At 36.6% G+C, this 25,986-nt stretch overlaps 6 protein-coding genes across 9 annotated transcripts; 2 read left to right on the forward strand and 4 right to left on the reverse strand.

Moving 5' to 3' along the window:
* Window positions 1–1,381: 1,381 nt before the first annotated feature.
* Window positions 1,382–3,354, reverse strand: LOC104800527 (glucan endo-1,3-beta-glucosidase 14). Its single transcript, XM_010523347.2, has 3 exons — window positions 3,167–3,354; window positions 1,691–2,727; window positions 1,382–1,591 (listed from the first exon to the last, which is right to left on the reverse strand). The coding sequence occupies exons 1-3, from the start codon at window positions 3,222–3,224 to the stop codon at window positions 1,526–1,528; spliced, it is 1,161 nt and encodes a 386-aa protein (XP_010521649.1). The 5' UTR covers window positions 3,225–3,354; the 3' UTR covers window positions 1,382–1,525.
* Window positions 3,355–6,358: 3,004 nt separating this feature from the next.
* LOC104800529 (ferredoxin, root R-B2) lies at window positions 6,359–8,302 on the reverse strand. 2 transcript variants are annotated; one of them, XM_010523349.1, is made up of 2 exons: window positions 8,197–8,302; window positions 6,359–6,988 (listed from the first exon to the last, which is right to left on the reverse strand). In XM_010523349.1, the coding sequence occupies exon 2, from the start codon at window positions 6,979–6,981 to the stop codon at window positions 6,517–6,519; it is 465 nt and encodes a 154-aa protein (XP_010521651.1). In that variant the 5' UTR covers window positions 6,982–6,988; window positions 8,197–8,302; the 3' UTR covers window positions 6,359–6,516. The 2 variants fall into 2 exon arrangements, with proteins under 2 accessions (XP_010521651.1, XP_010521652.1); XM_010523350.2 differs by lacking the exon at window positions 8,197–8,302 and adding an exon at window positions 7,179–8,062.
* Window positions 8,303–9,687: 1,385 nt separating this feature from the next.
* Window positions 9,688–12,000, reverse strand: LOC104800530 (60S ribosomal protein L10a-2-like). Of its 2 annotated transcripts, none has more exons than XM_010523351.2 (6): window positions 11,931–12,000; window positions 11,643–11,680; window positions 10,769–10,988; window positions 10,460–10,625; window positions 10,047–10,252; window positions 9,688–9,966 (listed from the first exon to the last, which is right to left on the reverse strand). In XM_010523351.2, the coding sequence occupies exons 2-6, from the start codon at window positions 11,645–11,647 to the stop codon at window positions 9,913–9,915; spliced, it is 651 nt and encodes a 216-aa protein (XP_010521653.1). In that variant the 5' UTR covers window positions 11,648–11,680; window positions 11,931–12,000; the 3' UTR covers window positions 9,688–9,912. The 2 variants fall into 2 exon arrangements, with proteins under 2 accessions (XP_010521653.1, XP_010521655.1); XM_010523353.1 differs by lacking the exon at window positions 11,931–12,000 and adding an exon at window positions 11,859–11,905.
* Window positions 12,001–12,902: 902 nt separating this feature from the next.
* Window positions 12,903–15,221, forward strand: LOC104800531. Its single transcript, XM_010523354.2, has 2 exons — window positions 12,903–14,788; window positions 14,880–15,221. The coding sequence occupies exons 1-2, from the start codon at window positions 13,023–13,025 to the stop codon at window positions 14,896–14,898; spliced, it is 1,785 nt and encodes a 594-aa protein (XP_010521656.1). The 5' UTR covers window positions 12,903–13,022; the 3' UTR covers window positions 14,899–15,221.
* A 281-nt stretch (window positions 15,222–15,502) lies between these two features.
* LOC104800532 (transmembrane 9 superfamily member 5) lies at window positions 15,503–19,168 on the reverse strand. Of its 2 annotated transcripts, none has more exons than XM_010523355.2 (7): window positions 18,955–19,168; window positions 18,494–18,534; window positions 17,690–18,281; window positions 17,443–17,574; window positions 16,985–17,141; window positions 16,380–16,864; window positions 15,503–16,090 (listed from the first exon to the last, which is right to left on the reverse strand). In XM_010523355.2, exons 1-7 carry the CDS (start codon window positions 19,101–19,103, stop codon window positions 15,874–15,876), a joined length of 1,773 nt encoding a protein of 590 aa, XP_010521657.1. In that variant the 5' UTR covers window positions 19,104–19,168; the 3' UTR covers window positions 15,503–15,873. The 2 variants fall into 2 exon arrangements, with proteins under 2 accessions (XP_010521657.1, XP_010521658.1); XM_010523356.1 differs by having other exon boundaries at window positions 18,460–18,534; window positions 18,955–19,044.
* Window positions 19,169–19,524: 356 nt separating this feature from the next.
* LOC104800533 (F-box/LRR-repeat protein At1g67190) lies at window positions 19,525–24,978 on the forward strand. Its single transcript, XM_010523357.2, has 3 exons — window positions 19,525–19,633; window positions 20,532–21,712; window positions 24,646–24,978. Exons 2-3 carry the CDS (start codon window positions 20,645–20,647, stop codon window positions 24,877–24,879), a joined length of 1,302 nt encoding a protein of 433 aa, XP_010521659.1. The 5' UTR covers window positions 19,525–19,633; window positions 20,532–20,644; the 3' UTR covers window positions 24,880–24,978.
* Window positions 24,979–25,986: the final 1,008 nt, after the last annotated feature.

Genomic DNA, 25,986 nt, shown 5'->3' on the forward strand with positions numbered 1-25,986 from the left:
GGAAAGAGACATATATATATATATATACGTAAAGAAGTCATACAGCGTATATACACAGGCTGTGCTAAATATACAAGATGGATTCAAGTGACAATAAAATAAAAATAATGAGGTGGATTCCCTGAAGTTCTAAGCCCTTCTTTGTGTTTTCTTTTTTTTTCCCGAGAAAGTGACGGAAAATGGAAGAAACGCAGATGCATAACTGCAAACAAAACAAAAAAAGCGATGATATATTTGACGAGAGCCCTAAAGGAACGTAAAAAGTCGGCAACAAGATGTGTCTCTTACGTGAGGTTTTATTATGTTTCGATCCTAAAAACGAAAAGGGTTTTCACTTTTTTCTGTTTTAATAGAAAAAAAACAAAACCTACCGAAATATAATATTTTTTGGAAATTTATTTCTATTAATAGTTTCATTAGACGTGTATTTCTTCGCGGTACGTTTGTACTCTTTAGTTACATTCTGCAATTGTTTCTGATGAGATATTTTGATTTTATAAATCCCGAAAAATATCACGACAAAAAACTATATTGAAAGGTTAGCAAAAAGTGTTTGAAATGGGATTTATTTTTTTTTAAGATATTTGAGTTTAATCTTATAGAAAGTTGTTATTTAAAGAAATAGGATCATAATACGTATAAAAATAAATAGGTCTTGACTACATAACATAAATATTCAGAATTAAAATTAAAATTTAAATATAAATATAAAAAATAATACAGAGACTTCAAGAGAATATTTTTGGATTATTATTATCTAATTATCATCGGAAATTGTCTCACAATAAAAAATTTTAAAAAAACACACAATATCTACAAAATAGAAAGGGAAACAATTATAATCCACTTTATGACTTTCACATAAATTTATAAAGCACACGAGGCATTCAGATTTTAGTAAAAAGAAATGTTTTATATATACAATTAAAATCTGAAACAATTACATATTATAATCAAAATAAAAATAATAAAGAAAACATGTGATTGCGATTTCATCGTGTTGAAATGCTAAAGAGAAAGTGTGGAAAGGGTTCCAGACAGAAAAAACGACCTTTTGTTGGCACTTTCTGTATATTTTATAATTATTGTTAATTGATTGAAGGAACTAATGGACTTTTGTATTGGTGAAGATGTCAAGAATTTCGTTTTTTTATTTAGAAAGAAAGATTCACATGCATGATTGCAAGTTGGAGATAAGGAGAAGCTGGTGGCCCCTTGAAAATTATAAAAAAAAAAAATTAAAAACCCAAGAAAAATATATTAAATTGAGGAACAAAAATAATATTTTTAATCAATCTTCCGTTAATCTTTTATAAAGAAATGGATAAATTTCATGTAAGGGTATTGGACTGCTGCATTTTTAAAAGAGTTGGAGACTGAATGAATAATTAAATTTCGATTTTTTTTTATTAGTGTATATAATACATGCAAAAAAAGAATTGTATACCTCACCTCTAAATATAACCACCAACCCCCCTTTTTTTTCTATTGCTTGAAAAATCTATTAGAGACAATATAGCCGATGTCACACCAATATGAACCCTACAAATGCCAAACTCATCAAGCTCCATATCTGCAAAATCTGCAAAATCTGCATACCCATCACACAAAATCAATATTGCAACAAAACATGAAACATGAAGATGTTGAAAAAGGGTACTGATTGTGAATTCTGATGCGTTTTTTTTACCTTAACCTCGGACGCTTTGGCTGCGTATATTATGTCTGGTAGATAACCCTGCAATCCAATGTTGTACACCGGCGTACCATCTGGATAGAACAGTCCGTAGTTCCTCTCCGATGTCGGACCTGGTTTCATATTCTCGTTGAACAGCGCGAAAACGTATACGTCAACCGGTACGGACTGTTTCGCCGGAGTCCCCTGCCGCTGCTGAATCTTGCGTAGCAAGTTACCGTTGTAGAGGGCCGCGTTCTCGGGCGTGGCACCGACCTCATTCTCGTCGCCTTTCGATGGCCATCCCGTCTCCGAGATCCTAACCTCGATATCGGTATGACCCATTGCCCTGATCGCGGAGTAAACGGCGTCGATCTGGGCAAACAACATGTTGTCGTAATGGAGATTGGTGTTTGGGTCGATCATTCCCTGGTTCGGCTGGAACAATACGTATTCCAGTTGGACGTCATTGGGGTTATCCTTGTAAGCGAAGTAAGGATAAGCGTTGATCAAGAATGGCGACTTGATCTGCGAGTGGAAGTCGAGGAGCGGCTGAAGAAACTGGGCGAAATCCTGCCTGAACGATCCAGAGGAAGGAGGGTACGAGGTTTGGAGGATGTCGAGAGAATGAGCGGAAGTGACGGCGACCTGGTCCTGGAGGCCAAGGCTGACGAGAGCTGCATGGACAGATTTCATGGCGGGCAAGAGGTTGCTGATGAGGACATGGTCGTTGGTCTTGAAGATCTCGTTGCCGACGACGACGGAGGTGATTCGGGTCCTGGAGATGTGAGGAGTGACTCTCTGTTGGATCCAATTCTGGGCTTTGATTGGATCGGTCATGTTCTGGAGATACTCGTTGCCTAATCCGATGATGAAATCGACTTGGGAGTTGGAGAATGCGTAGAGGACGTTTGGATCTGCGTCGTAGAGCTTCACTCTGCTGATGTTTAGGGATCGCAGGAGGACGGCGACTCGCGACGGCGACGGGAGGTTGTTCGCGATCTGGCCGTAGTTGATTCCGGGTCCGAGGCCATGGATCCGAATCGATTGATCTGGGAAAGAAGAGAAAAAAAAACAGTCATGAATCGATCAAATTTGAGATTTTCGTATCAGAGATGAAATTTTGTTCGACTGAAGATGGTTTTGAATATGGGAAAGTACTTCCTAGTGGTGAATCCAAGCTTTGAGTGGGCAAACAGAGGATTTTCTCGGGAAACTAAATTTTAACTGAGAGGAGATTGCATCGGAATCAGTAGAAATGTCAGAAACAGCTGGGAATCGAACTAAATACAAGAAATCATTCATGTGCGCACACAATCATGCAATCGATGAATTGAGTTGAATTAGAGAGAGAGAGAGATGAATTGAATCGAAGATGAAAGCTCAGGTGAAGTAAATTCCGGGGAAGGAAGCTTTTCTCCGTCGTTTTCTCGGGAACCAAACAAAAAAAAAGTTTCCAAAAAGAGAGAGCGAGAGGAGAAGAAGAAGGACCTGAGAGAAAGAGGAAGAGGAGAAGAACTCTGAAGAAGAGGAGAGAGCGTGAGGCCATGGCTGCTGCTGCTGCTGACGATGACGACGACGAGGAGCTCCGAGAGCAGCAATCTCTCTCTTCCCTCTCTCACTCTCTCTCTCTTACCACGACGTCGTTTTCAGCTCCTTCCTTCGATATTCCTCTTTTCTCTGTCTAATCTGTGTATCTGGACTCCGTATATAAACGTGTTATTTGTAAAAAGAGCCAAACTGTTCCTCTTCCTCCCTTGCCGCGTTCCTCAGTAAAAGCTCCACACCAGGTGTCCCCTCTCTCTCTCTCTATATATATATGTATATGTATATATTTATTTCGAGTGATATAAAAATATTTTCATGGCCCAAATTCTAATTGTAACAGCTTTATAATAAATACAAAAATCTTGCTGTAATAACAATAGCCACACCGCCAACAATATTTTAATTCTAGGCTTTTAGTTAGGTCCAAAATTCGGGTTGAATTTTTTTAATCGTTATATTATTTTATTTAAAATACACGAGTTTTATATCTGAATTTGGCAACAAACTCGACTCATCGGGGATAATATTGGCATTATTTAAAAAATCGTTGCGGGAATTTAATTTTGAAATGATAAATAAGTGAAGCACTCGTCTCATTATTTAATCTAGTATTCGACCCATAAATATCATAAGTATTTAGTTATGTTTTTATAAATTTATCTCATTATTTCCGATTAGATTAAATATAGTATATAAGTAAACGAGTTTTGTGAAATCAGAATTAGCATGCGACGAATCGCGTTTTGTGAAAAAATAACGGCAAATCTCAAAGAAAATATCTTTATAATAGTAATGATTATATATTACAAAAATATGGTGGTAATGTCAATATTAACAAGATATTTATTTACCGACATAATGGGTTACCTAAAATGCCCTTGGGTTTCGCAGGTATTTACGAATAGAACGGGAAAACGATTAAAATGTGAACAGCGAAGGGTAATCGCGTCCCATGACGCAATGTGGAGATTGTGGATTGGTCAACTTGAACTCTCCTCTCTCGAGTATTCAAGTCAAACACTCTAAACCACTGGCGGCTCAATATTTTTTTTTATATATATAAATTAAACCACAAAAAACGATTAAATACAGATAAAGTTACTTAGTTTGCAATTATACCTATGTGTGTGTATATATCTAAGTATATATACATAGTTACTTCAACCGTTAGGGAAATATGTAAAAATTACCAATTTTTTTGTCAGTATATACGAAAATTTTGAAAAATAAAAATTTTAATAAAAAAAATGTAAACTTCATAATAGAATAGTTTTAAAATATCCGATCTAATACATTTTCTGTATCTAAAACTCAGAAGCATAAGATTTTGTATCTATTTTTTTAAAAATTTAATTTGGAAATCGATAAGACGTTTTATATCCTTTATTTTTGTATAATTATCTAAAAATATAAAATTTGACTGATTTTCCTTTTTCTTTCACTCAAATTTTGTGTGAGGTTTTCGTGTATATTGTTTTTAGGATTTTTATTTTTTTTTATAAGAAATTATGAATGATTTGGCATCATGAAAGAATGGATTCCTCCATAGAAAATGATTATCTCCTGCCTTTTAGTGTACGAAAAATAAAAGTGTTTTCTTGGGACAAAAAAGAAAATTGGGTCCAACAAATTTAAAATAAATAAAATGAAAAAAACGAACATTTATTAGCTTTACATTATTCCCTTAACCTAACCTGTTGTTCAATAAAATAACTGCAAAATTATTCCTTATAATGAGGATTTCTCTTATGATATGATGAATTCCAAAGGGCTATCAATGTTTAACCAATTTAGTTAAGAACATATAATATAATATAATCAAACTTTTAACCTCGATTTGATTCTCATTTCGGAATTAGAAAGTCCGGATGCACGTGGAAACACCCGGGAAAACGATATGAGATTTCGAAAAAAAATAAATAAAATTTTAGAACACCGAAGAAACACGGTATTCTAAAAAATAATATTACCATATAAATCCTAAGGGGATTAACGACGAATATATTAAAATTAATGTTATATAATTGACTCGATAATTTAACAAATGGTTGAAAGTACATATACGTAAACTTGTGTTCAAGAAGACGCGCCCTTCTTTTATATGTTAGGGCAAGCTAGATTAGGTCTGGTAGATAAATTCAATAATAACTTTTTTGTTTTTCAAATAATGCGATTTTTTTTTATCAAAAAATAATGCGATTTTGAGTAGAAGAAAGAAACATAAATATTGTTAGAAAAGATAAAAGAATATTTAAAAAAAATGTAAGAGTAAAAAGTACGATGAAGAAATATGTAAAAGTGGTGAAAAAAATGTGAGGGATTAAAAAATAAATAATTTTAAAAATTGAAAAATTTAGGTAATAGAGTTAAAACAATTTTAAATAAATTATCGTAAAATATATATTACAAAGACAAAAGATATTATAATATTTTTTTCTTTAACATTTCTAACAAATTTCCTCTAGAAAAATAAAACATCGTTATATCTTTGCAATTTTTTAGAAAAAGAGAAAGAAAAATCTACTGTAATTGATTTTTGAATAGGTCCAAAAGCAATATTGAAATCCGATTAGGGAATAATTGTTAAAACTGTATAATGGTCTCAAATGGTAGAAGAATATAGGGGAAAAAATCATATACTAAAAAGGACAAGTATATGTTTTGTCCAGATATTATCATTTAATAACGTTTTACAAAAAAAACATTATGACGTAATAAATACGAGAGAGGGCTCTGCATCTCGGGAGTGGCACGTGTTCATCACCGCCCCCTCCCTCTCCGTCCTATCTCACGTGGGGCGGCTGACACGTCAGTGCCGCCTCACGTGCTGTTGTTTTCCTAATTATGTGTTACGATATTATAATAATGCATACAATAAATACTTACGTGTATAATTTAATAATCACTACCGAATGTGATTCAAGAAACTTGTCATAGATAGCCTCATTTCATCTAGGGTTTATTCCTACGTGGCATGCAAATAAATTTGTGATCCTTTAAAACAATAAAACGGTGGTAATTTACTGATATTTTCTATATTTTATACTTCTTCCTATTGAATAAGGTTATAGATTTCATTGTTTTTGTAATAAAATTTTATCACGGAAATCCATTATATAAATTAATTGGCGTACGTAAAAAAAAAAAAATTCCATTCACGAGCCGTTTTATTAACCGGTCCCGGACCGCACCGGAACAAGAACATAACTCTTAACACCAAACAAGTTTTTTTTTTTAAAGAAACCGATCAAGATTAATGATCTGAAGTGGCTACAACCCGAATGAGGCGAAACCTAGAAGAGTTCAGATTCCTTGTGGGTATGGATCACACAGTCGGACTGAGGATACGAAACGCAGGTAAGGACGTAACCTTTTCCGATGAGATCGTCGTCGAGAAACGAGCCGTCGGACTGGTCGACAGCGCCAGACTCGATCTTCCCGGCACAGGTGGAACAAGCGCCGGCCCGGCAAGAGTAGGGCAGCTCGACCCCTGCCTCCTCGGCCGCGTCCAGGATGTACTGATCCTCGAGGACTTCGAACTCGGTCTCCTGCCCCTCGGGTCCAATCAGCTTGACCTTGAAGGCGGCTGACATGGTCGGGCCGGAGTTTACCGAGCATTTCAGGCCAAAGGATCGGGAAATTTTCTTGGTGGATCCGAGAGAGAGTGTGTAGCTCCTCCTGCTGGCAATGGGGTTCGCGGCCTGATTTCTGAGAACAGCCTTGGGCATGGACAGGGAGGAAACTGTCACAGTCGCCATTTTTCACCTGCATTCCAAATAGTATACATCAACATCGTCTTAATCCCAAATGGTATATACATATATATAAAGTTCACATTAGCAAGACGGGTAACTTCTAAAACAAGGGTAGATGTTAACCACAAAAAAAAACATGTTCCTGAAAGAATTAGGACCAAATTTTACAAGTTACACATTGTGTTCATCACTCTGCCTACCACTGGAAAGCAGAATGGAAGATGAATCTGTTCCTTTGGTGCAGAATGACACGATATTTTATATACGGAGCGCTATGAGAAGATGCAAGCGCTAGGCTGTTCCGCTCTTCACTCGATGCTCCAAACAAGACCATACAATGTCTACAGAACCGAACCCTACCCGGTTTCTCAACTAAACAGCAGCCACTCGGGAATTACCTAGACTAACCGATTCTATGCAACTTAGCTCCTTTGCCATACAAAGATAAACTACAGAACTTTTGTTTCGGGTTTGTAAGGTTTGTGGGAAAGCATCAAAAGAACTTCAAATCACGAAGGAATATGTTCATCAAGATCTGAGGGACAACGGGGTTACGAGAGATTTCTACGGTTTATGAACCCTTTTCACACACTAATTCACTAAACAAGCTATAACATCAGACCAGACGAAATCCAAACTCCATAAGAACAAAGAATCACGTTTACTTCCAGCACCACATGATACAAAAAGGCAACCTAGGATCGAAGTTGGAACAGGGATATGGATATAGTAACAGCATCTGGTACCTAAACAACCATGGAATTATCAGTAAACTAGTGATTAGCAACCTTCTCATTTTTCATCCCTTAATGCTAATCACGAAGATTACTCAGCCCTCCATCAGAACATATCAAATAAATAAATAAATGATCTGCCGTGGTAGGATTTAATTGCTCCAATGGACAAAAACCAGTCGCTTTCAGACAGCGATAGACGGAAAAATTTGAGAAATGAAGATCGGCAGATATCGAGCCAGCAAGATTTTGTCCCCACAAACAACTCGATGGAAGCGAACAGTAAGAACACATCTCGAAACATCACACGACAGATCAAAATCAACAAAATCCCAAAAACAAATCCAACCGCAAAACAAATACCCCCCCCCCAATGATCACAAGACTACAAATATCAACCTCGTCCTGTGAATCCAAGCGAAATTTTAGAAATCAAAACAATCACAAACACATCAGATCAAACACAAAGGGAAAAACCACTTACCACAGCTAGGGGAGAGAGAGAGTGGCGGAGAGTACAAGAGAGCGAGAGACGTTCAAAGAGGAAATATAAAATGGGAGAGAGGAAAGGGAATGGCTTTTGAGAGGCCGTGACGGCCCAAAATTTGGCTAATAACCTCTGATGGCTGAAGAAAAATAAATAAATTAAAATGATAAAAATAGAATAAAAAAAACTTTTTCAGAGAAACGAAGGAAAAATCCTGTATTAATACACATTAATACGGTCAAATATTATTAGATAAATGCATAAACTTTAAAATTCTCAAATAAATACAAAATCTATATTAAACTCTTACATTTTTAAAAATTTTAAACGATTTAAAAAAAAACATGACATGTCGTTTTAGAAAGTCATTTAAAATTTCAGGTCTAATGTAAAACTTAAAAAAAAAATCGTTACTGTTGTGAAAATTTTATATTTATATTATTATTTGGTATTTTTTTTATAAATTACGTGTATGTATGAGATTTTCCATTGAAAAACAAAAAGAAGAAAAAAGTTTAAAGTAACTTGGACTCCCAACTTCAGATCTAAAATTTATTGCGAATAAAATTTTATAAATAAAAAATCTAAATTAAATGGAAACAAGTCTGGAATATAATTTTTGGTAATAGACAAAAACATATGATTTCTATTTTTTAAATCACAATACAGACATTCATATTCCACTATTATCCTGTTCAATTAAAAAAAAAGGTTATCTTTATTGTAACTTTGTAAATATGTTGATACATAAAAGGGAAACTTATCTTTAAAGGTTTTTTGAGTAAAATTTAAAATAGTCTGCCCTTTGGAAGATTAGTGAGAATAAAGCTTAAAGTATAGGAGATTAGCGTTGTAATTAAACAACGTCTATTAGAACATATCCACACAAATCCACTGACCATGCAAATTATTTGAAATAATTTTTTTTGGGTAAATATTTGAAATAAATTTGTTCTCCTGAATTTTCAATATTCATTGGTGTGTACAAAAAATACATATATGCATCGTGAAAAAAAAAATCAATGCCCTCGTGTTGATTCCAAATGAAATTAGGAGATATGATGCACCTGAAAATTTGGATTATAATGTATAATATATTATATTAATACTTTAGTCTGTTTTGAAAATTATTTTTTCCTTATAAAAAAAACTATGATTTACCATATATGATAGCCGTAAAAAATATATATATCGAATTTTCATGAGATTTTTATTGTATATTGTTATAAATACAAAATATGATAGCCGAAAAATATACAAATTTCTTAAACTTCTAATCATCATTGCGTTTCAAAAATCAATAAGAATTACATAATATCTTTATCCAATTATATTTTAAAATCTTGTAAATTTAAATACAATTTTAAATTACTGATATAGCAATACAATATAAAACTCATCTATTTACTTTATTTTGTTTACAACTCCATGTACTTTTATAAAGTTTCCCTTAATTAATCTAACAAGCATGTGTAGACTCCATAAGCATAGCCAAAACTTTCAGCAGCAAAAGCAAAACATTAAAAACAATTTGTCCCAAAAAGCTTCATAGAAGTTCAATGGCACTGCTTCAAGATTCAACAAAACTTCAGAAACACATAGCAAAGACATCATTTTACTGTTTCAAAAAACGATATCAGAAACAACAAAAAAAACCAAACAAAAGCAGCTTAGACCCTACAGATTCCGCCCTCGGAGGGAAACGAAGAAAGCTCAGAAGATTCGTTGAACCGGTCCCATGGTGCTCTTGAGGTACAAACACCTAACCTGCATGGTTTCGAAAGGAAACAAGATTCAGAAACAAGAAGATGATGAAGATGATGGAGAGACGAAGGATCGAAACGGACATTTTGCCAGTTCTTCTTGAGGAGGGAGACGAGGAAGTTTACGCTCATCTGAACGTTCTGGAAGATCTGCTTCTCTTCCATGGAGAGGTTCCCAACCGCAACACCCATGCAGAGAACCTTCTTCAGCTGGAACTTGACCGTAGCTTTGGTCTCGTTCACCTTTGATTCCAACGATTCTTGGTGGGACACCAGAGTTGGAAACTTTCCTGTACAACCACAACAAAGGAAAAATCCCATGATGACAAACAGCTTCCAAAACCATGATAACTGTTCGGTATAAAGAAATCTACATGTGCTTCCAAAGCAAAGCTACTGTAAGATGTGAAAGGAATTGACATTGCTAACTGTGTGTATAAAATGTTTGTTCAGAGGGAAGCTAGCCGAATATAGAATAATGGATCGAGACAACTTGCCTGCCTTGTTGAGACCAGGTCCAAGAAGACGGGGAATCTGCTTAATGACAGATTCAGAGGCCAAGAAAGCATGGTATTTCTTTGCAAGCTTCTTGACGAGCTTCTTGTTCTTGTTGAGTTTCTTCAAGGCCTCGACGTCCATGTAGTCCAGACCCATCTTCTCAGCCTGGAAAAGAAATGGAAATCTTTAATGAGAAGTTAAATTATTAACCCAAGCAAATGTGCTCTGGAGCCATATTTATAGACATTAATGGACACAATAACAAATTGTGAATGAGAATACTAGAAAAATAGAGAGAGATCAATCACCTCTTCTACGTGCTGGGCATCTCCAAGCATGCAGATCTTCATTTTAGGTCTGGGGATGTGAGGAAGCTTGACAGAGCCACTGAAACGCTTGTCCTTTTGCGGGTCATAGTTCTTCAGGCCAATCTGAAGCTCGATTGTCTCCACAAAGTTACGTTTCTTTTCCTCGCATTTCGCCTTAATGGTCGAGATGGCTTCTCTAAGGGCCTCACTCTGAAGCTTACTGTAACAAAGAACCCAATCACACATAACTAATCAAGGAAAGGAGCAAAAACACAACACTTATACGGATTTCCATACAAGAAGCAGCAACAAGTATGAATCTATCTGAACGTGATCGATACAACCTACCTCTTCATGGATTGCAGTAACTAAATTGCAAGACAATTGAAATTGAAAACTAAACTCTCAGAAACAAGATGCAAATCTGCTATTCAGGTTTGAATACCCTCTAAAGAACACATGTTGCATTTAGGCGTAAGCAACATCAACGATGCCAGACAAGATCACAGACACATAATCAGAGTAATTGGAACATTCAATCTATCGAACAGCCAAAAACTACAAGCTACAAAAACAACACATTAATGAAAAAAAAACAAACTTACATTTCGAGAGCAGATACAACTAGATACACATTTGTACAACCGCATCTGATGATACTAAACATTCACACTCAGATTCAGCTTCACATTCTGGTCTTTCTATTCCACTAACAACACCATGATCATTTTCCTGCCAATCTTTCGCCTGCCCAACCATATTTACAGCATCTTCACTTCCCAGTTCTCCACTCCCTAGTCCAGCAGACCCGTCAACTGAAATCATCAAAGTATCTGCTTCACTACTACCACCGGGAAAGAGACATTGCAGGTACCTCATCTTGAGTATCTCTCAATCAAGCGAATCCCGATCCTGAAATCGAAAACCAAAAGACACCCAGAAGAAAAGATTCAGTGGAAATATCCAAAGGAGACTCATGTTCGGTGATTTAAGTCAAAAAGCCATCATCTTCTTAGTTTTCCCTCTGTTTCTCGGGAAACAAACAGAAAACCAACCAACTACAGAAACAGTTCATGAAACTGCAGAGTACCCAGGTAACGATGAACACTGACTGAGTAGATAAGAAGCGGGGAGCGAGCGAGCGAGCGAGAGAGAAACGCACCTGAGAGATGAAGCTGCAGAAACCCTAGTTTTAACGGAGGCGGATGAAGATTTTATAGTGAGGAAATGGAACATGAAGCCCAGAGAGTAAACCCTAGAGGAATTTAGTCATATGGGCCTTCGTCAATTATTTGGGCTTCACCCTAAAGCCCGTGATTTAAAAGCCCATTTATGTTTACTTTTTCACCCTATATTAATATTAGTGCTTTTTTTTTTTCAGCGAGTAAATTTATCACCTCGTAGTACTGCATCTGCAACTTAAAAAAATACAATCATAGAAAATATTTTATTATAATTCTATCCAAAAAAATAAAATATTTTCCAATAATATAAAAGGAATGTGTTTTGTTATGAGTTATTATAGAATGATTTAAAATATTATATTTTTTAATACTTGTTGAAAAACTATCGATTAAAACAGTAATTGATTTCTATAAGAACTTTCATGTAAAAAAAATATATTTTTTTATCATTCTGTTGAAGATTCATTTATAGTATTTTAGGTTTATTATTAGAAAATAGAAGTCATTTTTTTGTCATATAATAAAGTAATAGTTTTGATCAATTGTAAATGATATGATAGTTTCTATATTTTTTACATGCTATTTTAATAATTTCTCCTAACTTACAATCGTTATGCTTTTCAAAAGAGCTTGATAACACACACACACACACACACACATATATATATATATATATATATATATATATATATATATATACGGTTGCTGAAATTAATTGATTTAACATTTCTAATAAATCGGTCTTCGATGCCCAATCGTATTTCTATTAGTTACTATATAACTTTCTCATAAATTTGAAGATTATATTATATTATATTATAAACTACTCTTTCTCATTTTTTTAAATATAAAATTGCATCATTATAATAAATGCGAAGGAACGCCAATAATATTATATAAGGTCTTGGCTGGAGCTGTATTAATAAGGCGGACGTGGGCATCCACTGAAAGTCAAATGTAGAAACCAATCGATCACCCTTTGTTCGAATTTTTAAAGGAGAAACGGTTTCTTTCAAAACTGGAGAAGAAGAAGAAGAAGAAACGCCATCGAAACCAGTCAAGTGTTGACGATGAATTCTTCATTGAAGCTGTTCGGATCGTACAGTCTTCCCGAAGAGATGACCTCCTCATGCCGGTTATCAGATCCTTGCGATCCTCACAAATTACGCATTCGATTAGGCACTTTCCTTCCTCCCTATGGCTGCTCCACCTGTGGAAAGTCAGATTCCTACGTTTCCTGCGACTATCATCTCTATTGCGAGTCCTGCGATCTCCAGTTTCATGAATGGTGTCACCGGTCGCCGCGCAAGTTAAGGCACCCTTTCCACATCCAGCATCCCCTCACTTCCACACGCCTAAGATCTGAAACCCTAGTCACCGACGGCGATAAATGCGACTGGTGTGGACAAGATCTCGGATCGTTCTTTTATCGCTGCTCTGTTTGTACCTTCAGCTTGGATTCCCGTTGTGCGTGGAAATATCCGTTTGTTACCATCACAAGCCCTAAAAGCCATGGCCATGCCCTCACCTTGTTGCCTAGACCACTTTCAGTGCCTTGTGATGCTTGTGGGGTAACTGATGTGAAGGATCCGGCTTATGTTTGTCTCCCCTGTAACTACTTTGTCCATCAGAGCTGCCTCAACTTACCACGGGTCATTAAGCTCACTCGTCACCCCTGTCGTCTCTCCCACACTCCTTGCTTTCCCCATGAGAATATGTGGTGTCAAATCTGTTACCGAAAGGTGGATGCAAAACACGGGGCGTATTCTTGTATAGAGGGCTGCCACTACTTCCTCCATTCGAAATGTGCAACGCGTAAAGAGATTTGGGATGGAAGAGAACTTGAATGGGAAACCGAGGAAACTAGTGAAACCGATGATATCAAGCCATTCGAGGAGATAGGTGACGGGGAAATACTACATTTTTCCCATGAACACTCTTTACGGCTCATCGAGGAGGACAGTAATGTTCTTGATGGGCACAAGCAATGCCAAGCTTGCGTTCTCCCTACTGATTCTGATAATTTCTACAGCTGTATACAGTGTGGTTTCTTTCTCCACACAGCATGTGCTGGTCTTCCTCGAAAGAAAGAGCAGACCTTGCACAATCATCCGTTGATCCTAGATCCGCTTCCTCGGCATGACAGTCATTCTATGTCGTGTTCAACTTGTGGGCGAATAACTTCTGGCTTCATGTACAAGTGCGCCGACAAGAATTGCCGTGATGGGTTTCAGGTAGATGTGAGATGTGCTTCAGTTCTGGATTCAGTTGTCCATGAATGCCATCGACATCCCCTATTCATCTGTCTTGGTTGGTCCCCCGATAGATCATGCGGGTCTTGCGGCAAACAACATTTAGAAAGTTATCTCAAGTGTATCGACGAATGCGACTTTATTTTGTGTTTTGAGTGCACTACTATACCAACTGAGGTACGTTACAAGTATGACAAGCATCCACTCTTACTCTGTTGCGGTGAAGAAGAAGAAGAAGAAGAAGAAGAAGAAGCGGCAAGCTCGAGTTGGTGTGAGGTTTGCGAGAGGAAATTAAATCAAGGGGAATGGTTTTACGGATGCGATAAATGCATGGTCACTGTCCACGTTCTATGCGTATTTGGGCAGTCTGTTTACATGAAGGCTGGTCACTGTCTTAATCTGTACGGTGGCGAGGTGAAAGTTGTTTGTAACAATAGCAGCACCCGACCCGTTTGCAGTGTGTGCGGTCGACGTTGCTCGGAGAGAGTGTTTTTCGAGGTGATAAATGGTGGATTTTTGTGTTCTTTGCATTGTTCTTTGTGGGTGCAACTTGCTTCCCAGATGCAATCTACTTCTCTGGAAGGGTAACTATCAGACTGAACTTCCTTTGCATATTGTATTGTATTTTTTAATTTGATAGATTTGTTTGTTTTTTTGTGTCATGAATTCATCAAGGCAACGACAGGAGAAATGAAATCCTAACCCAACCCATGTGTGTGACCTGGCCCGGCTGAAAAAAACTATACCTAAGACCACCCGTCGTTCCGATGTCCTCCCCTCCCAGAAAACCCGTGCCTCGGCTCGATTCTCGAGAGCTCGAACACGAGGTTTGGGTTTTCATCGTCGTTCGACCCGAACTCGTGTTTAGCAGTGCTGTCGCACCTACGACCTAGGGCTGTGTGCGGGTGCTCGAGACCTTCTGATTTTTGAATACCTGATTTCGCGGGTACCTGGAAAGTTTTTTTTTATAATCGAGCTCAGACTAATCTCGGGGTCGAGAGTCAACCATGTGATTTGAATTATACGTTTCCTCCCCAACTTGAAGGTCGAACTCAGGCGGTGCCTGGAATGTTAATATCCGAGCACTAATGAAGCCGATAACGGGTGTGACATGGCTAAGAACTCCGACCAGTTCGTGTATTACGATTATATCCCTACCATTTTAATATATTTACAACAATAACTAGACCTTTCTTCCTAGAGTTAACAAAATTTCTGAAATTTCGACGGTTTTGGATACCTGGCTTCAATCGTAAGATTGAGATAGTCTCCAGAAAACTCATTAAGACAAGCCGATATACGGTTACCCAAAGATCTGGGTACAAACTCCGTACCCGTTCGGAGTATACCCCTACTCATTTCTCCGTTTAAACCATCTTTTTCAGCAAAATTTGAGATGAAAAACTTCTTTAGAAATAGAGACACGAGCCCTCATTTCTGGAAATTTACCAGTTCCTGTGGGAGTATGTTACTGTCCTAAGGAAGCTGATGCAAAAGAAGATTCCAATCTTGGCAACAGAAAGGACCAGACCACGTCCTAGACTCATTGTTGTACCTCTCGCCTGTTCTGTTCATCTTCAGATCCCATAACTTCATCGTGAAAAGTGTGGTTCTTTCCCTCTTTATCTGTTTCTTTCCCTTGCCATCCAATGAGATTCAAACCGCAGTCTTATTCACTCTTGACAGAACGGTAAATGCGGCGAACAAACGTCCAAGAGGCGAAGAAACTTAGGGTTCCAAGAATCAAGAAGAAGGCATAGCAGAACAGAGCATTAAAACCCAAGTAGAAGCTCGTCTGCAGAAATCCTTTCATGTTGGACCTTAGATAGAAGATGACTCCATAACCGAACATGAATACGCCAAAGCATCCGCCACACAACACAGATCTGCATATTAAAAGTAGTAGCATCAATGCTAGTCTTGCGGAAAAAGAAAATCCAAACATGACATCTGTAGGGTTTTATTTGGGAATTCGAACTCCATATGGACCTAAATATTATGTTGCAGAAACTCGATACGGATCAGATAAAAGCACAGAGCAAGTTGCTTTGAGCTCTTCATAGCTTCTGCCCTAAAAATGTCATGGGTATACATTTTTTCTTGAAAATAAACTTGGGTTTAATGGGATGCATGGAAAATTCAGGCTGAAAACATGAAAGTTTGAAGAATACATACCTCCACCACCATTCATGATCCTCACCAGAGAGCTGGATGTATGTCAAGATGATGCTAACACTTGCAGTCACCAAGATGAGTATGACCAATGTCAGAAACAAAATTCCGGGGCTGGTGTATATTTTGAAGCCCCACAAGCTCCCATAGAACTGGTGCAGTTCGAGCACAGCTGCACTGAAAGGAACAAGGCCTCCAAGGAACATTTGGTATGGCTTTCTCCGGTACCAATTCTGCAACGGAATTTCTCGAGGTTGTCGTTTCACAGCTGAGGGAGGTTGAAACTCCGATCTGAAACGGTGCCCTAAAACCCCTCCCAACATGAGAAATGGGATGTTCACGAGAGTAGAAATGGAGACGATGAGTATTATTGTGCCATAGGGAAGTGCAGATGTTGCCCCATAAGTTATGGCAACAGTGTTGAGAATTGAACCCGTAACGAGTAGAGGAACAGTGTACAGCATCCCAGCAAGACGGACACTTTTTTCCTGAAAAGTAAAATCCTTTGTTTTAGTCCCCCGAAGAAATCATATAACATGTAAATTTTTAACAGAAAGCAAACCCGATAAGAGAAAAGGGGAATGCGGAATAATTCTCAGAAAAATTACCCATCCATTTTCCATGAATTGACAATGGAATGAAGAGGCAGTGTAACCAGAGATAACTGATGTTAAAGTGTATCCGATGACAAGAGAAGTGAATGTCGCTCCACGATTATAGGGGCACAAGAAACCAAGAAAAGCTAGTGCAAATAAAATGCAGACCCTGAAAACAAGTAGGGAAATCGGGCTAAGTTAAAACAGTTTGTGGAATCATATCATTAATCGACTTCCACATCCTGTGTATATCCAGAACGTATAGCTCAAATATCACTAAGAAGAACGTATTGATATTGGAACTAGTTGCAGTAAAATACTATAATTGCAATATTTTGCCTCATATAACTCCACATTTAGCTTGTTATGTTTTCTTGAAGAAAAGCTGTGAAATCAGTCAGGGGCATGTTGGAGAGGATAGCACGGAGATGAAAGCAGAGTAATAACGAATACATTGCTATGATGCTTACAAGATCAGTAACTGTGTCCCGGTTCCCAAGATTGCACACAGCAAGGACATATTTCGAGGACATCTGAATACATTGCTTTGAATGAGCTTCCACCCGACATCCTTATTTTCTTCTTCGTCTCCACTCGAGGATCTAAAATTCATTGAAAAGAAGTGAGCCCATTGATAATTTTTTTTGTCATAACACTTGTAAAACTACACAGACCAGATGAGACTAATTTAACAGAAATAACAAAAAAAATTATTACCTTCTTATATCATTCTTGAGATGCCGTATGAAGAGCAAAGAAAGCAGTCCAATCAACAGAACTAGAACACTGATCGAGTTTAGAAATGACAACCAGTGAATCTTCTGGCTGATTGGAAGAAATGCAGCCTGAGAGAACTTGTCCATCCTTGTCTCAAACAATTCTGAGGTTGAGTTCCAGAAAACGGAGTAGGTGAATTCAACATTACTTTCCAAGTCCTCCGATATGTCCACCACAAATTTTGGGTCACTGAAAGATCTTATTGCAATAACTCTGTCTCTGTCATACAAAACATTGAACTGCAAGTGTTTAAACAGATAATACTTATCATGCTTCTTCTCTCCACGGCCCAAGTAATCTCCTTCAACTTTTCCGAGAAATCCCCATAAGGGAAGATCATCATAATACATCTGAAAGTAGAAATCTTGTGCAATAGCATCTCTCAACTTAGCAACTTCATTCGGTGCAAATCTCTTGCTGCACAAGGCAGCACCAGATTTCTCCTCCCGGAATTTCAGCTCATATAGTGAACTCGTCAACCGATCACCATTCAGAACTTCCCCAAGCGTTTCCTGCTTCAAAATCACAGGCTCTGCAGAACATAGAACGATCTTGAATCAACCTTTATAAGTTATAACCGACCAGGGTAACCAACATATATTGCCGAAGATTACAAGAATAGGTAAGAATCTCCATCCATGAGGTCACAGAAACTTAAAAACATAAACTTTCTGCAGCCTAATGTCTAAAAATAGAACTAAAATTTGGACCTGATAATCGAGTTTTGTCCCCGGGAATCCTAACCTGGATGGCAGAATGGCAAGTCATAGTATTGATACGTCTCACTGCAAAAAAAAAAAAAGGCCAAGTCCGAAACTGGTGAAAAACTATCCGATTAAAATAGGAAAATGGGTCAAGAATCTCATGGTTGAATCTGAATCTGAAAACCAAACACCAATAAAACAAAATTATATAAATTGCTTCGACGTTCGTCTAATCAATCTACAATATCTCCGGGTCCCTTGTTGCTGGACATTCTGAAATTTTCTCTCTCCAAACCATATCTCGCATTTATATTTTCCGACAATCTTTCTCCATTCATATCCCTATCCCAAACAAAATCCGATCAAAACATGAAGCAGCTCTACCTTATAATCTGCCAAACACAGAGGAAATCCTCCGGAGAGTTCAATGAGCAAGGAATTTAGATCCTCTATCGTTTTCACCAGGAACACACCTAAGGAAACATAGGATTTTTAAATTACCTTGGATTATGGAAAGGTCCTACTTTGTTGACGAACAAAGGGACGTGATCGCCGACATTGTACCGGTGATCCGACGGAGAAGAAGACCCGGATCGGAACCAGAACATCAATATCAGTGGGATTGTCAGATGAACCAGAAACGGAGCCATGGATTTTGCTCGCTTCTTCGGCTTCCCGGCTTCTGATTCAGAGAACGAGCAAAATGCAAAGAAGAGGGTTGACACTTGATAGAGGTTTATGAGAGGTTACCTGAAAACGCATCGTTTTGGGTTTTTTTCTACTGTAGAAAAGGGAAATTTCAAATTTTCAAAATACACCCCAGATGTATGTAAGAGTTTTTCATTAAACTCCTAATTTTATTAACAAGAAAGAAATACGTAAAAAATAATTTTATTTTGGACAGTATTTCAAATTATTTTTTATATATTATTTTCGATGCTGAATTTTTTAAATATAAAATTATCTTTTTAATCTCCTATTCTTCCTACAGAACCCCCAAAATAGTTTTCATTATTATAAGTAGACCCCATATTTCTCCGCCTCTTACAAACTAACCCCTGAGCACTTGCACCGCTACGGTCGTTTCCCCTATCTCTGTAGCCCCCATTCCTTTTTTCGTTTCACAGATCAATGCTCGTCAACTCGATTCCTCAACGCTGAAGATGACACGCAAATCCTCGTAAGATCTTATGATCTGTTCTTCCAAATCTATCTCTCACTATCCCGATCGCCTTCCATTTAGGTTTTGACTAGGGTTTTCGTTGCACGGTTCGATTCGTCTGCTCGGTTTCACAAATTTTCTGAGGCACTCGGATTTCGGATTCTGAATCTTGAATTGCTTCTATTGGAATAATTTTTACAATATATCGGTGTATAGAAGACTTCATTTTTGGTCTTTGATTGGTTTATCGATACCCAGATGCTTGAATTTGCTTCTTTGATCAGTTTCTTCCTACTACCTAGGATCTCTGTTATTTTGATCGGTTATTTTGGTGCCTGGAATTCGCATTCTTGTACATATTTTTAATAGAATTATTGATATTCAGAGGCTTTCTGCGATCGCTGATTGAGCTTTGTTTCTCGGACATGATCCTTTACGGACAAAGCAATCACGTCTGTTCCTGCGTTTGAACTTAAGATTTTGTTCGGAATGCTTTGGATTTGAACCTTAATTGGCTTTTCATGTTGCGTCAAAGTGCTGGCTTTCTGTTTCTTCAGCTTGCATGAATGTCGTGTTTTTAGTTCTTTTCAAGGCTGTTTACCAATCCGGTTCTTATGCTGGATCTTTGGTTGATTGATTAAAGCACTTAATCTTCTGATGCTTCAATTAACAATGACAGGGAACCCTCTGTTGTGTTTGTTTGTGTTTGACATTATTAGAGTTTTGAAGTGATTCAAGCTGTAGTTGAATATACTTTTTATGCTTCTTTGTCTTTGGGTCGAAGCTGACGCCTGATTATTTTGCAGATCGTGTTAGTATTCATTAGAATGAAATCTTTTACGATATTCTTAAGATAACTGATCTTTTGTTAACAGTTTGATGTGTTTTCCTTTTTATTTTGTGCTTTTCTGCATAGGCTAAGCAGCTGAAGAGGACTGCAATTCCTGATTTTAGGCCAAAGAATCCTGCAATAAGAGTTTCATCCAAAGCATTTAGTGTCTGCTTTCAAAGTTTTTCTCCTTTCGGATTATGGAAAATCTTCCTGTAGAAGTTGTTGGAAACATATTGTCACGGCTCGGGGGAGCTCGGGATGTTGTGATAGCTTCTGCAACATGCAGGAAGTGGCTGGAAGCGTGTCGGAAGCACCTTCATACACTTTCGTTCAATTCCAGCGATTGGCCATTTTATCGGGACCTCACTACCAATCGCCTGGAAATCCTCATAACTCAAACAATCTTCCAGACCACTGGATTGCAAGGCCTATCGATTATGATGGATGATGCCAACAAGTTTTCTGCCTCCACTGTCATTGCTTGGCTCATGTATACAAGGGAGACCTTGCGGAGGTTGTCATATAATGTTCGGACTACCCCAAATGTCAATATTCTCGACATCTGTGGGCGGCAAAAGTTAGAAACTTTACTTCTCGCCCATAATTCAATTACCGGGGTGGAACCAAACTTCCAGAGATTCCCTTGCTTGAAATCCCTTTCACTGAGTTATGTCAGTATTTCTGCACTGGATCTAAACCTTTTGCTCAGCGCTTGCCCGAAGATCGAGGCTTTGGAACTTGTCAGCCCTGAGATTGCGATGTCAGATGCACAGGTGACGATTGAACTGACCAGCCCGACGGTAAAGAGTATTTACATTGAAGCCATTAGCTTGGATAAATTCATCCTGGAAGCTGACAGTATCGAGTGTTTGCACATGAAGGATTGCGTCCTCGAGCTTTTTGAGCTTATAGGAAAGGGGACATTAAAGCATTTCAAGCTTGATGATGTTAGTGTCATACATCTTGATATAGTAGAGACTGCTGAAAACCTCGAGATTGTTGATGTGAATCACTTCACAATCGTCTGGCCAAAGTTCTACCAGATGATCTCAAGATCACAGAAGCTGAGGAAACTCCGACTATGGGATGTTGTCTTCGATTGTCATGATGATGATGATGATAATGAAGATGATGATGCTGATGATGATGATATTGTGGATCTTGAATCAATAGCCGTTAGTTTTCCACAGCTAACCCATCTTTCCTTAAGTTATGATCTGAAAGATGGAGTTGCTCATTACAGCTGGCAAGGCGGCACAACCCAGTTGGAGAATGGGCAAAATTGCAAAAATAACCCCAAATGTCTATCTTTACTTCAAGGCATAACCTTCTAGGTTTAGGGTTTTAAAAAAAAAAACTTAAATAACGAAAAGACTAGTTTACCCTTAAAAAATTGAACACGTGACAATTCGTGAAAAAAACATTCGAAAAATTTATTCTCTCACTTTTTTTTTTAAAATTCAAAACGTATTTTTTTTCTTTTTCTCTCCAAAGAGATGTCGTTGGCGATTCTAACAACAAATTTCTCAATTTTCGTCTTACACTCGACATATTTCTCTACTATGACGAGATCTCACATTCCAAAATTGAAGAATTTGAGAATGCATGGAAAGTGTTCGATAAAAATCCTCAGAGAAATTTTGGCTCTTAAAACGTCATACATGTCATATCGGTCAGACTTTAGTCATACCGATCAGATTTTGGTCAGACGTTCACAATTTGGTTAGCCGGTCACACTTTGAGTAAATATGACTTATGTTAATAGATTTTTTTTTATATTAGAATTAGATCACCAAAACGATGAAATGTATTCTTGTAACCCTTATACAACTTTTTGAATCGTTTAAACTTAATTTAGACCTTTATTTTTCGTGTAAAAATGGTCATACCGGTCACACTTTGATAAGACGGTCAGACATTGGTCATACAGTCAGAATTTGGTCAGACGGTCAGACTTCTTGAAAATTGATGAATTTATAATTTTAAAAGTGTTAATTGGTATACTAATAATCTCATACAACACGTTTTTTAAATTTAAAATCGGTCAAACGGTTAGACTTTGGTGAGACGATCAGACTTTGGTCATACGGTCAAACTTTGGTCATAACGATCATATTTTGATCATATCATTAGACTGGTCATATGATTATACGAGCCAGACTAGTCATACTTTTTCAAAAATGATGAATTTACGAATTTAAAAGTGTAGATCAAACATGTTCTTCTTATATTGAATTTTGGCTTATTAGGGTTTCGCTTCGATTCGATTCGAAGGAACAATATCATTTAAGCTTACACTCGTCAAACTTTTCCTCTAGAACGAGATCCGACACACCAAAGTTGAAGAATTTGAGAATGCATGGAAAGTGTTTGATAAAAATCCTCAGAGAAATTTTGGCTATCGAAATGGCACATCGGTCAAACCGATCTGATTTTGCTTATGGTGCGAAGAACAACAATGTCATCAACAACTCATTCCACATAGACCTAAAGTAATAGTAGTGTTTATATAACACATTGAGTACAATTGACTTATGTCGAGAGATTTTTTTTTCTACGTGAAATTAGAACTCCAAAACGATGCAAAAGTAATCTTATAACCCCTACACAACTTTTCGAATCGTTTAGATTTAATTTAGGTATTTTTTTTCGTACTCAAATGGTCATACGGTCAGACGGTCATACGGTCATACCTTGGTCAGACGGTCAGACTTGTTCGAAATTGCATAATTCATCGTTTTAAAAGTGTTAACATTGTAATAATCATATCATATCACAAATATTTCGAGTTCAAATCGGTCGTAGCAATATGGATTGAGTACATTTTTTGTTTGTCAATGTAACTCTTTCCAAAGAAGACCTAAAGTAATAGTAGTGTTTATGTAACACATTGAGTACAATTGACTTATGTCGAGAGATTTTTTTTTCTACGTGAAATTAGAACTCCAAAACGATGCTAAAGTAATCTTATAACCCCTACACAACTTTTCGAATCGTTTAGATTTAATTTAGAACTTTCTTTTTCATACCCAAATGGTCAGACGGTCATACGGTCATACATTGGTCAGACGGTCAGACCTGTTCAAAATTGTACGATTCATCGTCTTAAAAGTGTTAACATTGTAATAATCATATCGTATGCTAAATTTCTCAAGTTGAAATTGGTCATAGCAATACGGACTGAACACCTTTTTTGCATGTCAATATAACTCTTTCCAAAGAAGACCTAAAGTACTAGAGTGTTTGTGTAACACATTGGATACAATTGACTTATGTTGGAAGATTTTTTTTTTTCATGTGAAATTAGAACTCAAAAACGATGCAGTAGTATTTTTATAACCCCTATACAACTTTTTAAATAATTTAAGTTTAATTTAGACCTTTTTTTTCGTACTCAAATGGTCATACGGTCAGACGGTCATACATTGGTCAAACAGTCAGACCTGTTCGAAATCGCATAATCCATCGTTTTAAAAATGCTAACATAGTAATAATCATATCATATCATAAATTTAATGAGTATGATCAGTTTGACCACTTTGATGATTATGATCAACGTTGCCAATTTTGCGAGTATAACCAGTTTAACCAATTTGAAAAGTATGACCAGTTAGAAATACGACCAGTTTGACCATTCTGACACGTATGTATGACCAGTTTTCCGAATTTTTCCATTTTAACGAATTTCACGTATTTAACGATTTCGACCAGTTAGAATAACGTGAATCATGGTATTGTTGACGCATATATCATATTTGCTTCATCTGTATCATCTAGATTAAATATAAGGATAACAAAACAACAAATCACAAATCCAAATTTATTAACGAAATTTTGAAACAATATTTACCTATTATTAAGATTTGTGTGTAATCGATGAAATGCCCAAACTTAATATTGTTTTTTCACAACAAATTAGTTGAAAAATAGATTGGAAATGAAGAGAACTTGAAGATCAGAGAATGGGCGAGAAGAGAATGTAGTTTGTTCGACATATGCGGATGGAGAGAGAGAGAGCTGGAAGAGGAGAGATAGGTTGAAATATTTTTTTTAAATGAAAATATTAAATAAAAAAGGAAGGGTATTTTTGGAAAGATACAATTATGAGGTTATGAAATGATGTTGGTTTTTAAAAAAAAAGAAGGGAGGTCATGTCATGAAGTAAAAATGACATTTAAAGTCATTTTTGTAATTTCCCCTGGAGAATGTGACAGTGTTGGAGCTCAGCTGGACTGTGATGAACGATGTTTTCTCGATCTGGGTCGAGGAGCTTTTGAGAAGATGTCCGAATCTCAAGAAGTTGGTCATTCACGGGGTTGTCTCGGAAACCAAAACCCCGGAGGATTGCCAGATGCTGGCAACTTTCACATGGTCCATTGTTCAACTCATGAGGAAATACATTCACGTCGAGGTGCAGTTCGATTATGAGTAAAAGATCTTCTGAACCCCATTTCGGATTAGAGGCATTGTTTATGAATTGTCTGAAATTTCGGTTTTTAAAAGTATTGTTTTGATTGAGGCTCTCTGGTTCTGAGCTGAGTGTAAATGCAGCATTTTGTTTTTCTCTGTTCTTTGCCTTGTTTACATTGTAGCATCTCTCCTTCTCCATAGTGATGGCAACTTGGGTTACCCAACCGGGTTGACCCAACAACAATAATTTAATGTGTTGGGTTTAACCCACAAAATCTATATAGCCCCAATTAATCCATTTAACTTAGTTTAGTAATTAAAAACTATCTTAATTGGCATATCATCAAATAGAAAAAGTATTATAAGTGAGTAAACTTAAAATTCTTATACATATCTTAAATTTCAAATTTAAATTTAATTATCCAAATTCTGATATATATCTCAAATTTTAAAATTTAGAATCAATTATACCAAAATCTAAAAAAAAAATACCTACCAAATAACAAAAAGAACAAGAGAAATCCTTTATTTTTTTTTAACCTAATCGTTATTTTGATTTGAATTTGGATATACATATCTTTTTTATCACTATACTTCTCGCTTATATATCCATCTACAATCCAAAGAGAATAGAAAAAAAAAACAAAATTATATTCACAAAAATAATTTCGATTATCTTATAATCTCACAAAAATGGTTAACGGTTTTTTGGCACACCAAAAAAGTTCAAAACTTCAAGAACACGTTATATTCACGTGGTTTCCTCCCACAAAATAGATATTGAATAATTATTTATTTACGTACTAACAGTGAAATAATTTTTATTTATATACATCTACGATTTGACAAATATAATCATTTGTGTGTGTTGGTTTGTATTTTTATAATCTCAAAAACATGATTTATTTATAAATATATTTTTTGTGATAATGGCTATCAAAAACAAATTTATTTTTGACAAATCTAATTTTAACAAAATTATTTATAAAGTAAAATATCAGTAATTAGAGAGACAAATACGAGAGAGATGAGAGATTGACATTTAGAAAACGAAAAGAAAGAGATGAAGATGTTTTGGTAAAAGTTAAGATTGAAAAAGATCAAATAATCTCACGAGTTACCAATAATC

This window comes from Tarenaya hassleriana, unplaced genomic scaffold (assembly GCF_000463585.1).
Source record: "Tarenaya hassleriana unplaced genomic scaffold, ASM46358v1 Cleome7, whole genome shotgun sequence".
NCBI classification, from domain to species: domain Eukaryota; kingdom Viridiplantae; phylum Streptophyta; class Magnoliopsida; order Brassicales; family Cleomaceae; genus Tarenaya; species Tarenaya hassleriana.

Excerpts from the sequence above, each read along its gene's own strand:
- LOC104800527 (XM_010523347.2), bottom strand. The coding sequence starts at position 3,224 with ATGGCCTCACGCTCTCTCCTCTTCTTCAGAGTTCTTCTCCTCTTCCTC. Across the intron at positions 2,728-3,166 it reads CCTCTTCCTCTTTCTCTCAG|ATCAATCGATTCGGATCCAT; the intron begins GTCCTTCTTCTT and ends CTTCTTTCCCAG. Across the intron at positions 1,592-1,690 it reads CCAAAGCGTCCGAGGTTAAG|ATTTTGCAGATTTTGCAGAT; the intron begins GTAAAAAAAACG and ends ATGGGTATGCAG.
- LOC104800529 (XM_010523349.1), bottom strand. The coding sequence starts at position 6,981 with ATGGCGACTGTGACAGTTTCCTCCCTGTCCATGCCCAAGGCTGTTCTC.
- LOC104800530 (XM_010523351.2), bottom strand. Across the intron at positions 10,626-10,768 it reads ATGCCCAGCACGTAGAAGAG|GCTGAGAAGATGGGTCTGGA; the intron begins GTGATTGATCTC and ends TTTCTTTTCCAG. Across the intron at positions 9,967-10,046 it reads TCAAGAAGAACTGGCAAAAT|GTTAGGTGTTTGTACCTCAA; the intron begins GTCCGTTTCGAT and ends GAAACCATGCAG.
- LOC104800531 (XM_010523354.2), top strand. The coding sequence starts at position 13,023 with ATGAATTCTTCATTGAAGCTGTTCGGATCGTACAGTCTTCCCGAAGAG.
- LOC104800532 (XM_010523355.2), bottom strand. The coding sequence starts at position 19,103 with ATGGCTCCGTTTCTGGTTCATCTGACAATCCCACTGATATTGATGTTC. Across the intron at positions 18,535-18,954 it reads GGACCTTTCCATAATCCAAG|TGAGACGTATCAATACTATG; the intron begins GTAATTTAAAAA and ends TTTTTTTTGCAG. Across the intron at positions 18,282-18,493 it reads CTTGCCATTCTGCCATCCAG|AGCCTGTGATTTTGAAGCAG; the intron begins GTTAGGATTCCC and ends TATGTTCTGCAG.
- LOC104800533 (XM_010523357.2), top strand. The coding sequence starts at position 20,645 with ATGGAAAATCTTCCTGTAGAAGTTGTTGGAAACATATTGTCACGGCTC. Across the intron at positions 21,713-24,645 it reads GGCAAGGCGGCACAACCCAG|CTGGAGAATGTGACAGTGTT; the intron begins TTGGAGAATGGG and ends TTGTAATTTCCC.